At 39.2% G+C, this 13,339-nt stretch overlaps 1 protein-coding gene across 2 annotated transcripts in view; it reads left to right on the top strand.

The window, feature by feature from the left end:
• Positions 1 to 4,084: 4,084 nt before the first annotated feature.
• LRIG3 (leucine rich repeats and immunoglobulin like domains 3) overlaps positions 4,085 to 13,339 on the top strand; it is a 44,981-nt gene continuing 35,726 nt past the window's right edge. Inside the window, exons 1-3 of one of the 2 annotated variants that reach the window (XM_079142393.1) lie at positions 4,085 to 4,903; positions 10,479 to 10,550; positions 10,745 to 10,819. In XM_079142393.1, coding sequence (XP_078998519.1) covers positions 4,659 to 4,903; positions 10,479 to 10,550; positions 10,745 to 10,819 — 392 coding nt within the window. In that variant the 5' untranslated portion in view covers positions 4,085 to 4,658. The remainder of the gene's footprint in view (positions 4,904 to 10,478; positions 10,551 to 10,744; positions 10,820 to 13,339) is intronic. The other variant, XM_079142394.1, reaches the window with a different exon arrangement.

The raw sequence follows: 13,339 nt of genomic DNA, 5'->3' as shown, positions 1-13,339 counted from the left end.
TGGTTCCATAATCTAGCTACTGTGAATTGTGCTGCTATAAACATTGATGTGGCTGCATTACTGTAGTATGCTAATTTTAAGTCCTTTGGGTATAAACCGAGGAGTACGATAACTGGGTCAAAAGATGGGTCCACTCCAAGTTTTCTGAGGATTCTCCACACTGCTTTCCAGAGTGGCTGCACCAATTTGCAACTCCACCAGCAATGTAAAAGTGGAGAACTTTAGATTACGTACAAAGAAATGGGAGGGGGTATGAGAAATCATGGAATGAGACAGACATCGTTACCCTATGTACATGTACGATTACATGAATGGTGTGAATCTACATTGTGTACAACCATAGAAACGAAATGATGTACCCCATTTGTGTACAATGAATCAAAATGCAGTCTGTCAAAAATTTTAAAAAAAGAATTAAAGAAAAAATCATAATTTTATGTTCACTTTCTGGTTTAATTCATTTTTTGCTTCCATAACAGAATATCTGAGACTAGGTAATTTATAAAGAACAGAGAGGTGCTTTCATAATTCTGGACTTCTGGGAAGTCCAAGGTCAAGGGGTCTATATCTGGTGAAGGCCTTCTTGCTGCATCATCCTTTAATAGAAGGAAGAAAAGTAAGAGAGCAAGTGTGTGAAAGAGAAAAGGGGAAAAGGGATCAAACTTGCTTTTATAACAAACCACTCCTGTCATATTGGTATTAACCCATTTAGAAAAGCAGAGCTCCATAACCTAATCACTTCTTAAATGCCTTGCCTCTCGACACTGTTGCATTGGGGTAAAGTGTTCAATATGTGAATTTGGGGAACATATTTAAAAAACCAAAGAGCTTTTCTTCCTCTATTGCAGACTGTCCTTCCTGGCACTCTACCTTCATTTCTGTGTTTTATGCACTATAAAGGAATCAGCATAGGCTGTAAGGAATCTCCAAAGAAAGATATTCAGTCCTCATCTGCCCAAATATATACATACCCAGTGAAAGGTGTCTCTACCCTTTGGTTCATGAAGGATTTGGAAAGTCTGAAAATATTACCTTGATTTAATGTTTCCATGTAGGATAGCTCTGCTTTCTACTGACTGCATGGTTAAGAATGTAGTAAGAAGGAGAAGAGTCATTGCCTTTTACTCTCTCAATGACCACATGAAGTTCTCTGTAAGCATAAGCCACAGTCATAAAGCATCTTTTGCTGATGAATTTCCAGTTATTTTCGAGTAGAACAAGGTCTTAAAGATACTTGCAAAGCAATCTGTGTGAAGAATTCTCCTATACATTTATAATATCCCTGCTGTGGTTCAGATGTGTATCTCCAAGTTCATGTATTGGACATTTAATCATCAATGCAAACACATTGAGGGGTAGAATCTTTAAGAGGTGACTGATGCCTTTATTGAAGGAATGAATTAGTTATTGCAGGAGTCTGGTCTTGATAAAAGAATGAGTCCCACCCCTTTCTCTCCCCACCCAGGTGATACCTTCTTCCATGGTATGATGCAGCAAGAAAGCCCTCACCAAATGTAGGTTCCTTGACCTTGAACTTCTCAGCCTTCAGAACTGTAAGAACTAAGTCTCTGTTCGTTATAAATTACCTAGTCACGGGTGTTCTATTATAGCAGCACAAAATGAACTGAGACCCCACTTTTATTGTTAAAATTGTCTTGTCCTCAATTATTTTGATAGTGTTGTTTTAGTGATTAGCTTTAAAGGATATTACTCAAGCTTCAAATTCATTATCATAGAAATGAAGTTATTTTCTTGTTGAGTTCATATTTGGTTTACACGATACTTAGTTTAATTGTGTAATTACAGATATAAACCAGTTTGGAATTACTGTAGCTCAGCACTTGACTGGTAGGCACATACATGCCAAGGGTGGACTAGGGAGGGACTAGTAGCCTCTAGATTTCAGAAACAGCCAGCAGGCCTTGGGAACAGAGGGTGACAGCTAATCCAGTGAACTGATAATTAAAAGTCAGATAAAAGAGTTTTTATTGTATTCCCAATATACTGATTGAGGAACTAAGTCCAGGGAATGCTAGATGCATTGGGAGTTCACTGGAGGGACTTAAGGAAGCCTTTCCAAAGGAAGGATGCTCAAGCAGAAATGTTGTATCAACCAGAAGAGCAACAGTGATCTGAACAAAGAGCACAGCTGGGTAGAGAACTGCATAGTTTCTAGAATAGTTTCTAGATGATTAAACACAAAGAGTTAAAGAGGTAAGTAGAGGCCAAATACAACAGAAAGCTGCCTATATCACTCTGAAGAATTTGAACTTTACTCCCAGGACAATGGGAAAGGGTGAAAGGAATTAGGCAGTTGAGTCACAGGCTCAAATTTGAACTTTAGGGATATCACTTGACTGCATTGTGGAGAAAGGCCTGGAATGCCAGATAGGAAGGAGGCTGTGGCAGTAATCCAAGCAAGAGCTGATGGAGACCTGAATTTTCATAATGTCTGTGGAGATAGAGACAAGATACATTTAGGAGGTAGCTTCAATGGGACTTGTTAATTGATTGGATATAGAGGTGGTGATGGAGAGACAAGGGTGACTCTCAGGTTTGGGAGAGCAGCCCTTTAGATGGAGTGAGGTGTCATTTTTTGAGACCGGAGAAAAAGGGGTAAGTTTCAGGGGGTGGTGGAATATAATTCTGCACATGCCCTATGTGAGCACCCAATTCGAGATGACTTGTGGGTAGTTAAATACACACACACATACACAATTTTCTTTAGGAGAAAGATCTGAATGGGAAATACAGATGTTGTAAGCCGCAACATGTAAATGTAAATTTGATTCATGGAAGAGGATGACTCATTTTCTTCTCCTATTCTACATTCTTATAATCATTGCATCCTCTTCCATGAAGCAAATTTCTGATTACCTGTGTCATGTGGGTGATGTCTCAGGGGTACGTCATCACGCTCATGCTTACAGATAATGGCATAATGACAGGTGTATCTTTTTTTAAAAGCCTCCAATGCACTAAAGCCTAATTTCCCTTATATAAAATAAGTGGGTAATACTGAGCTGAAAAGTCCATAACGTGACTACCATTCATCCTGTACACTCCAAAGTATGCAAAATTATAATTAAAAACGGAAGTACTGTCATAAGTATATCATATTTGTACATTTTCAAAAAAGGTGGTGGGTTTGATGCTAATGGTAGCTGAAAAGAAAAAGACCAGCTATCTAATCTAAAATAAGATGTGTCAACCTCAAAGCAAGTCTTTTCTATTCCCTGAATGAGATTACTTACGCAGTGATTTGTTACAATGGAAATCAATGGACACTAGAGTGGGGGTTAAAGTCTCAACTCCATAAGCAATCTCTGGCGGTTCAATAGTGAGCCCTTTAAACAGCCCTAACGACAGACATCTTTGAAGAAGGGATGGGGAATCTATAGAAGTGGAAGCTTAAAATAAGCTTCCATTTTTTTCTTCTGCTGCAAACAAATTAGTAACCTCCTAAGTCTATGATGTTGCCATAGAAGGAAGGGTTAGCAGATGATATCCAAGGTCTCTGACAGTTTCAACACCCTGTGGCCGCAGTCACTAGGAAGTCAAATCCATCCTATTCAGTCCTACCCGCCAGAGGCAGGCAAGTACTCTTAGCCTGGTAGCATTCTCAATCAAAATTTATCATCACTCAAAGACCAAGTAAACCAAAGTGCATATATTAAGTTTTTCCTCCCAAGTCCTAGTAAGTATTACTGTGGTTCTTTTATTATTCCTGGCTATTGTGTGGAATCTACGATTGTCATCGCAGGTTTATTAGAAGGGCATTTCCCCCAGCGCCATACAGAGCACTGAGGGTAGCTATTTGTAATTCAATATCCCATTTCCAAAACCATGACTTTTACATTTTTTAAAATTCTTTTTACGTTTGGTACCACTCCAGGAGTGAAAAAAAATCCATCAATATTAAAATTAAAAGAATTGTATTTTCTCCAAAACCATTGTTTTATTTGTGAATGGTAGGATAATGTGTACATTTCTTTAATTTGGAAAGATTTCTTAATTTGAAAGATTTCTTGATAACAAAATTATTTTTACTTTCTGAAGTTTTCCTCAATACCTCCGACTCTTGAGAACTAGCCTAGTATTTGCTCACTTGTTTGCGCACTCCCTTTTGCCCTTCAACTCCATTTGATATACGGTTCCCAGGACGTAGTGGAGACTTCTGGCTGGAGAGGCTGGAAAATGTAACACCGAATTTCCTACAATCTCAGCTCCACTTTCTCCCGAGTCCGGCCCCGGCTGGAGCCTTGTTATTGTCACGTGGCCGCGGGGTCGACCGCGATCTGGTGGACCAATGGGCGCGCGCGGGCCTTGCCCGCCCCGCCCCGCCTCGCTGCTCCGCAGCTCTGGGACTTCGCGCACCGCGGCGGGGAGGAGGCGAAAAAGTTTCTTTGCGGGCAAGCTTGCGGACGCTGTTCGGGCTGCAACTCTGCCACAATTTGGCGGTACTTTTCGGTTTCTGTCCTGCTGCTCCGGGGCATGAGAGGGCTTTGGTGCTAGGAGTAAAAGGAGTTTACCTGGGAGCTCAAGAGAGGAGCACGCGGCTCAGATCGGGGCGTTCACGCCCGGCTGGAAGTTTGTACTGAGCCTGAGTTCGCGCCGGCTGCGGAACGCCGGGCAGAGCTAGAGGCCGCGGGACCACGATGTGCGCTCCAAAGCTCCGTGCGCCCGCGGCGGCGCTGGGGCTGCTGCTGTGCGCGGCGCTGGGCCGCGGGAGCGCGGCCGAGGGCAGTAGTCTCGGCGGCCGCGGTGCACTAGGACAGCCCTCTGAGGTTGCCGCCGAGCGTCCGTGTCCCGCTCCCTGCCGCTGCTTCGGGGACCTGCTGGACTGCAGTCGCCAGCGGCTGGCTCGTCTTCCGGAGTCGCTCCCGTCCTGGGTCACTCGGCTGTAAGTATTCTTCCCGCGGACGAAGGGGATCTGACCGCTCCATTGCGGGAAAGTGCGAGCCGGCGAGGGCCTGGTTGTTTCGGCTTGCTGTGCCTTCTTCCAAGGCAGCTCTTACTGGCCCGGGCCACTAGCGGCGCTCGTTGTGGGTGAAAAAGGGGCTGTCGGGGCTTCGGTCTCCTTCTTGCTTGCTGCGCAGGTGGTCGCTTGGGGCGCCCCAACCGCCAGCAGACAGAGGTGAGGATGGGGACGCTGGTAACTGCAGGGGCCAGGCTGGTCTGTGCGCTCCTTTCCAGGCCTGTGCGAGAGGGGTGGCAGTCTACATGGATGAGCGAAGTTTTGCAAATTTTCCTCCTAGTTTGTGTAGGAGAATGGCCCAGCTTTAGTTTCTAACTGGTTCAGTCCCCTTTTCCTGTTCCCAACCAGTAATTGCATTCCATCCTCTGATTTGGGAAGCCTCCTCAACACTGTTCAAGCTATGGCAGACATACTTCAGACTTACCCCATGGTAATTTCGCGTTAGCAAACTGTGAGTTTCCCTTCTGGGTCACACTGTGAGCCGATCACCTTTCGCTAAGAATTTGGGTGGTAAGACTGATCAGTAGATAGGGAAAGGAAGGAACTAGATTTTTCAGAACCAAGGACGTGATTTCTGTGGCTTCTCACGGACGATTTAGAGGAGAGTGCAGAGTGCTGTTATGCAAGTTTTTGTATTTTCGCTGTGAAGTCTGAAAACCTGAAATCACTGCCAACTGCAAGGAGGAAGGAAGAAAATGAAATTTATTTGGAAATACTGACCCTTTCCAAATGTTAACTTTTGGTTTTTCTCCTAGCCCCCAGTTTTGTTAAAATTGAAAGAGTTCTGTAAAAAGTAAACAAAACAACAAAAAAATCAAATCATAAACATACTTTTAAAAGCAGTTATCCTGTTTAAAAGAAAGAAAATCTTAAGACTCTTTAATCGTAGATCTGGGCCTAGCAAAATTGCCGTGGAAATTTTCAGTTCTTAAACAATTGTAGTAGACTGTCGTCTATTAACAGGGGTTGAAGGTTTGGCTGGGTAGTTTAAGAAATTGTGTTTTTAACATCATTGTGCTAATCTAAATCCCTTTATTTGTGAATTTTAGAATTGTCGAATAAACCTTAATTTAACACAAAAGTAGAATTAAAGAGTTTTGCATTGGTATTTAATCGAGGTACCACGGGATGTCTTACTTAGTAGTTTTTATTACAAGTGAAGAAGGAGATAAGGGCTTTAACCCAAAGCAGGAAAGACTTTCAATTAGTTGTGGCTAATTCCATTCAATTGCCTCTTGTGGAGGTCATGCTGCTGCATTCATGAAATGTGAATAGCTCTATTGACAACATATGGAACTGAACATTTGAATGACTGGAGAGGTGAACACCTATGAATAATAGAGGGACCAGAAAGAAAATGAAGACAGTGCTTCCCTGAGTGTTTAGAAATGCTTGGATTCTGCCCCAAATCTAACTGTATTCAGTAGTTTCTCAAGGACAAGTGGGCTCTTGGACCATGCCAGTGTGCAACATACTTTTTGTGAATTTAGATGTCACTAAAGAAATAACTGTGTCATTGCCCTTGTTTAGAAGTTGAGTTGAACTAAAAGGGGTTAGATACCTATTTAAACATTGTCTTAAAAGTAGCTGACCTAATTAGGATTTTGTTTTGCAGATAATTTGGTGGCACACTAAAAACAAATTACAGTTTATTTGGTTAGCACAGTCTTTAATTACATTTCCGCCAGTAGTAAATTGTCTCAATACAAGTCCACATTCCTTAAATGTATGTGAAAATAAGTTCCACTTGTATAAATAAGCACTTGGTCTGTTGTCAGAAGCCCTGCTGTGATCACTCATTGAACAGCCCTGTCATTCTTGTACTTTTGTGACTTCTAACCATCTTTGTAGGTGTCACCAAACCATGTGGTCGAAATTCTTTATTGTAAATGTTTCTTTTGTTTGTGCCTAAAGCTCTGCAGGTCTCTTATTCATCTTTGAAAGGAGAAAAAACAAACAAATGTGGAATTGAGTTTTATGTTCTGTTATTTGGCATATTGGAATAGGAGGTATAAGAAGATGCTGCTTAATTTTTACACGATTGAAAAAGCCCTTAAATAGATTTTGGAAATAAGTAGAAAAAAGAATATTGTTCTTCCTCCTATTTTACCTTCCCTTATCCTTAGGCAATTACATTAGTAAAAGTTTGTCTTTGGACTAGCTTATGAAAACACTATTCAGAAAAAGCACAATGTCTATCTTGTTTCATTTGTCGAATTTGCAGGAAAAAATTGTACATGTGTGCATTTTTCCTACTTGATTCAGTTGTAGTTCAAACTATTCAGTTGAATAGTTTGAGCTACAAAATAATAGTACTGCACTTAATTCTACTTTCAAAAAGTAACCCCTAATAAATACTTTAATGAAAGTGGCTGTTACAACAGTAACTCTTTGGAGCCTTGCTCTAGAGTTTGTGCTTAAGGAGTTCTGAACCTGAGGAAAACTGCTTGTTAGAAGGTTATTTAGTCAAAAGAGGGGAAAATTGCTCAATTGCCAATGACAGCTTCAAGTATTCCTACTTTCTCACTGGAATGTCAGAATTATTTATTTTATCTCGTAGAAAAGTTTGAGTTAACACCAGGGCTCAGGCAAAAGCCAGAAAGGTAGATTCTGCTTGTGTGACTCCTTGATTGTTGGCCTGTTATAAATCTTCTGGTCCATACCAGAATTGGGGGTGGGGTGGGGGTAATAGTCCTTATGGTTTTCACAGCTGTTTTTCTATATTTTCCAGACTAAAACTTGAACATAGCCGGCTGATTTATGAGTCACTTTGGATCAGTGTCTTAAAACAGCTACAGCCTGGCTTTTTGTTTTTCAGCTTTCCAGATTTCTGCTGAATTAGCAGCTCTGCAGGCCCAGTGGGATTGATTAAGAAGCTGTGCTGTATTTGCATTTTAAAATTTGACTTAGAAGTCAGATTTCTAAATGCTAAAAGGAAGAAAATGAGAGCTGGAACCACATGTTATAAATTAATTATTTTCATAGATTTATTTGCTTGCTAATATGCAGAATCTTCTCTCTGTAATGTAGAAAGAGTGATTTTTGAAGATTTGGTTCTGGGAAAATAGTTAACACTTCTCTACCTCACTACCTTTCCCATTTTAGGCAAAACTATTTTTTTTTAAAGTTTCTTGGGGAAGATGTTCATTAGTGGAACTCTAAAAATGAAGAATCTATCGTCCTTTTTGAATATTTTTATGTTCTGAGTTTAACAAAACATGAGCATTGTACAATTGTGAATCTGTCCTGAGTGGTGTAACCATAAAAAACAATGTAAGGATGATTTAGGAAAATGTGACATCCTTTAACTGGAAAGTAATCATTGTTGAAATGTAAACTATATTAAATCTAAATTTAGGTACATTAAAAGTTTCATGACTTTAAGTATTTAGCAGTAAAAGTCACTTACAGGGCGATTTTTTCTTCTCCCACATATAATGTGGTTTTAATAGCACACAAAACTCAAGCATGCAAGTGTGTTGCAATAACTGAAATATTTGAGTTTGCCAGCTCCTGCTTCTGGATCAGAAATGAGTGGTCCCCAGCATGTGCCCTGGTCTCTGAAGGCAGTCTCTCATTTTAAAGGTCTTTTGTTGGAGGATCTCATCCCATTACTGGTAGAAAAAAGTTAAGCACTCAATCTCATTTCTCACAGGATTCCCCCTTGAAATAATCCTAACAATGAAGTGGAGAGTACGGTTTCAGATTTTTTAATTAAAAGGAAAATCACCTGTATTAAATGTAAATGCCAGAACAGTTCCCCCCTTGCTTTTAAAAAGGGAAACAATGAGGGAATGCAGGTTCAATGTTCCTGAGTTAAGTCAGTCCAAATGAGACTCTCTGAGGATTCTGGCTGCCTCCCAGGTGAAAGACTCCTTTCCTTGGTTGTTTTTTAAGCCATGTGGGAAATCTGGGACTGTCTGGGGTGCTAAAAGCACACAGGTTTTGTTTGAATCCTAACGTGAGTTGTTGGGCTCACGGTTTCCTTGATGAACTCCAGATGGACTTGGGCCGGACTGTGAGGGAAAGTGTCTGGCTCCAGCCGGTGGTGAGCATGCACAGCAGTGGTTGTAATTGCAGGATTTTTATAGTTTAAAGACTGTGCCAGCTTTTTTTTTTTTTCTTCTTTTTTTTTTTTTTTTTTTTTTTTTTCATGTTATAACTCTACCAGAACAAATCTACTCATGTCTGTTACTGTCTGGTAGGTCTTTAGGCAAACATACTTGGAATAAAACCTTTGCAGTTTTTCTTTCCTTTTTTTAAAGGTGAAATAGAGAAATACAGGGATACTCTCAAAAACTTGGGAGATTGAAAGGATCTCTGATTTCTAATTTTAACTAAGCACCGAGAAACACTTTTCTTCTGTTTTCAGTTTTTTTTATTTTGAAGGACCTACTTATGCATGTAACAGTTCATGCTTTTTTGTTCAGTGGACTTTAGTTGATGGAAAACTTTGGTTATTTAAAAAGCTTAATTTTAAACTCAAAGAATTAATTTAGGAAGGGCCAGTTTACCTCTTAGTGTGGGTCTCTTTAAGCCATGCTGCTAATTAGCCTGGTTTGTAGTAGCAGCTCAGCCATTTCATTTTCATTACACCATTTTGAAGGCACATAGTCAGCATATTGTTAGAACATACAGGGACTGTAATCAAGTGATTTGCCAGATTTCATTTCGAATTTTGAATCATTAAGTGACGAGATAACTTCCTTGGACTATCTTGTATGTAGGAGTTTGTTGCTTCCATGAAAGTATTGATATGCTGTGGAAATTGTTACTAAGTTGGACTGAGAAACACTAAGTTTGAGTGAGAAATGCATATTTTAGTGACTGAATCTATTCACAGGTGCCTGTACAGTCTGCTTAACTTTGTTAGATGGTTGATGTGCTTTAAATTATATGTTAAATTACCAGATATTTAGATTTGGGGAACTCCAGAAGGCAGAGGATTCAGGTGGTTTTGTACCCTTTTGAACACACACACACACACAATTTTAATATAATTTAGTGCTTTAACCTAGAAAAACAGTTAGGGGTGAAAAGCAATTTCTGTTTTGTCTGACTGTAATAAAGACATTAATACTTAATTTTATGATAATGAAAAGGTTTGTATAGAAGCTGTAGTTTCAGCAACCTGCCTAATTAGCCATTTTTCATGAGCCATGATGTCACCATATCAAGTTGGGAGTGGGGACTTGGGAGGGTAAAGCAAAACTACCAGTTCACAAAAGATCTGTTCACCATGTGCCAAAAAACATCTCTTAAAACATTTGTGGGCTTAAAGTATTTGAATCTGCCAGTTCTTAAACTAATTTTGTTCTCAGAATTTGTATTTTTGAATTTGGCATTTTGGGTGCCATCTAGTTTGTGGCCAGAATGGACCAATTATTTCTCCACTTGTCACTAGTATTGATCGTGTCACTAGTTCATAAGCCCACTCTGCCTTTCATGTTGTTCATCGCAATTAGTGATTTTTTAGAAACTAATTTTCCTTTTCTTATAGGGACCTAAGTCACAACAGATTATCGTCCATCAAGGCAAGTTCCATGAGCCACCTTCAGAGCCTTCGAGAAGTGTGAGTCTAGTTACTTTCTATTTGAGGTTTGCATAAAATATATTACCTTTTCACTGTACGAATATTTGGATTATAATAAATTATTTAAAACTTTTAACTTGGAAGGAATTTTTAAATAATTTATAAAGTTTTCATATCTGAATTACAGGTTACCCAATTAACTCCTCCTTCCCCCCCTTTTCTGGCATTTATAGGAAACTGAACAACAATGAATTGGAGACCATTCCAAATCTGGGACCAGTTTCAGCAAATATCACACTTCTCTCCTTGTAAGTGAATATCAACAGAATTTCATATTTATGTTTGCAAGAGCGATGGGTAGTAGATGTTGCATATGATAGTAGGTGTTCTGTTTTCCATGTGGGCTAGGATAAAACTCTTAAAAGCAAAGTATGAATATTTCCCCTAGGATGTAATAAGAAGGACTCTTTAAATTGGTTAACTTATTTTTCAGCCTGTATTGTCATTTCTAAATCTCAAGTATCCATGTAACTTCTAACAGCATACTTTATGGTTTGCTGTCATTACCAAACTAGTTGGCCTCCAACAGACAAAGGGACCACTTTCACCCCATAGAGATGTGTATAGGATGGCATTCTGAACATTAGGATTTTAATTCTGGTGTGGCTCAGTGGTTGGCATGGGATTCATGGATTGTGTATCACATATCTCCGAGTGGAGAATGATCAGAATTGTTTTGTGAGGATAAATGACACTTGGTAGTAAGTCTTTGGGGTACCCTTTTTAAAGTGAGGCAGCTGCAATGGAAGGTTAGGGTTCAGAAACCTCAACTTGAAATATCAACTTATGCAGAAAGAATTAACTGTGTAATTGAAGTTAAAAACATCATTACACATTATTTTACAAATAAGTTTTCAAATACAATGAAAATTGTGAGTTTTGCATTTTGTGGAGCTTGTAACATATTTATGTTCATGTATTGAGGTAAATTGTAGAATAATTTTGACTTTCCAGAATTTAAACGTAGCATTTAGAATGCTCCTGATTTAATTTCTCAAATTAAGTAATTTACCATCTTAATCTTGAATAATTAAATAATATATCTGTGTCATTGAAGTTAAAAACATGTTCCTCCTTTAAACAGCTGAAGGGAAAAATCACAGTTGCTTCTGGTGAAGGTGTTGGGAGGTTGGAATTATACAGTAAATTTCAGGAAGGCTGTTCAATTAATTAAAGTGATCACTACCCAATTGCTTACATCTGGTAATTTATAGAGGTTTGTTTTTACTGAGGGCCCAGGTCAGCCAAGTCACGGTGCAGCCGCTATGTCTGCTTTCTTCTGTTTGAATAAGAACTAAGTGACATTTGATACTGATGTGGTTTTAGCTAAGATCAGAAACAGAAAGGAATGAAAGAAAAAGCAGTTGGTATTTGACAAATAAACACTGAGTCTAAAAAATATTTTTATGCTAGCATTAATACCCATTTTCTTTGTCTTTCACAATTGCTTAAAATACTGGAGTCTAAATGGAGTCTTGGTTTTGGTATCACACTAAGTATTCTCCTTTGACCAAGGAGCTTTTATAAACCCCACTTTGCTTGGCTCTCCTGGCCTTGTGTTTTGGCAGATTCTGTCAGCAAGCTCAAGAGGGCCTTGAGGGTCATGGTACACTGCATTGCTGAGGGGTCTGTGGGGCCAGTTTGCAGCCTGTGTGTACTTTGGCATGGCATAGAGTCGGAAGCATAAGAGCTTGTGAGGAAATTAGAAAATTCTATTGGAAATAAATAACAGTGGTTGTACCCTTTAAGACTGTAATTTGGAAATAGAAAGCAAGAATGGTATCTGGAAAGTTAAAAATCTTCAAAATTTGGACTTTTCTCCACTTTGCTTTTGTTTGTGTTTGGCTTTAGTGAGAGCTGTGTCAAATCAGCCTCAGTAATCTCACTCTCTCCTTAATCTGCTGCAGTACATCTGACCAGTGATTGCTTTGTTCTTATATAATGATAGAACCAATTACTGACTAGATTATGTAGACTCTCTGAAGAGTAATTTGTGTGATGGGCTTGCTCATGCAATGTGGAGAGTGAAGATTTGTTTTCATACCTGTGAAATATCTTGAAGAATTTCTCTCTGGTTATTTTCTTCTACCAATGTTTTGTTTTCTCCTGAAGCCTCTTGGATATTACAGAGCACAATCACTGTTTCTACAGCACTAACAGTTGCCATGTTCTGTTGTCTAGGCTGGAACATTTTCTCTTTTAAAGAAGAACTTGAAAATAATCAGAGCTGGATTTCAGCACTTAAATGCATTTCTGAAATTTTAGGAAAAAAATCTACTAAACCACATGACATGACTCAGCTTAGATACTTGGTGTAGCACCACAATTAAAGCCCATATTTTTCAAAGGAGTTTCTGGGAGTGTCGGACCCCTGTGTTACCAAGTTTTTAAAAACTTTTTTACTTTATGTTATGTAGACAAAAACTTTTTTTCTGGGTTATTTACACAGGTTAAATAGTTTGAAAACTTGTATTAAAAGGAAAAATTAGTTGAATCTTAAGCATAAGATTTAATATCCAGACTTCATTCCATTGCTGCCTTGTACCCTGGGGACCCCTCTTAGCTGTAGGAGTCAGAAGCTCATATTTTGTGAGGTGGTACTAATGCCCAGAGACATTCAGTTAGGGACTGGTTCTGGTAACATCTGGGAAGCCTAGTAAAATGTCAGGGACCTGGGATGCTGGTTGAACATGCTTATGTACAAAACTCATCTCTAACTTTTTAAGGGATCTTTGAGAATGTAAAAGACCTGACTAGATTTGCTTTCC

This window comes from Sciurus vulgaris, assembly GCF_902686455.1.
Source record: "Sciurus vulgaris genome assembly, chromosome: 5".
Lineage (NCBI taxonomy): Eukaryota > Metazoa > Chordata > Mammalia > Rodentia > Sciuridae > Sciurus > Sciurus vulgaris.
Note: the sequence above shows the minus strand (reverse complement) of the source record. Positions and strands in the feature narration are given on the sequence as shown.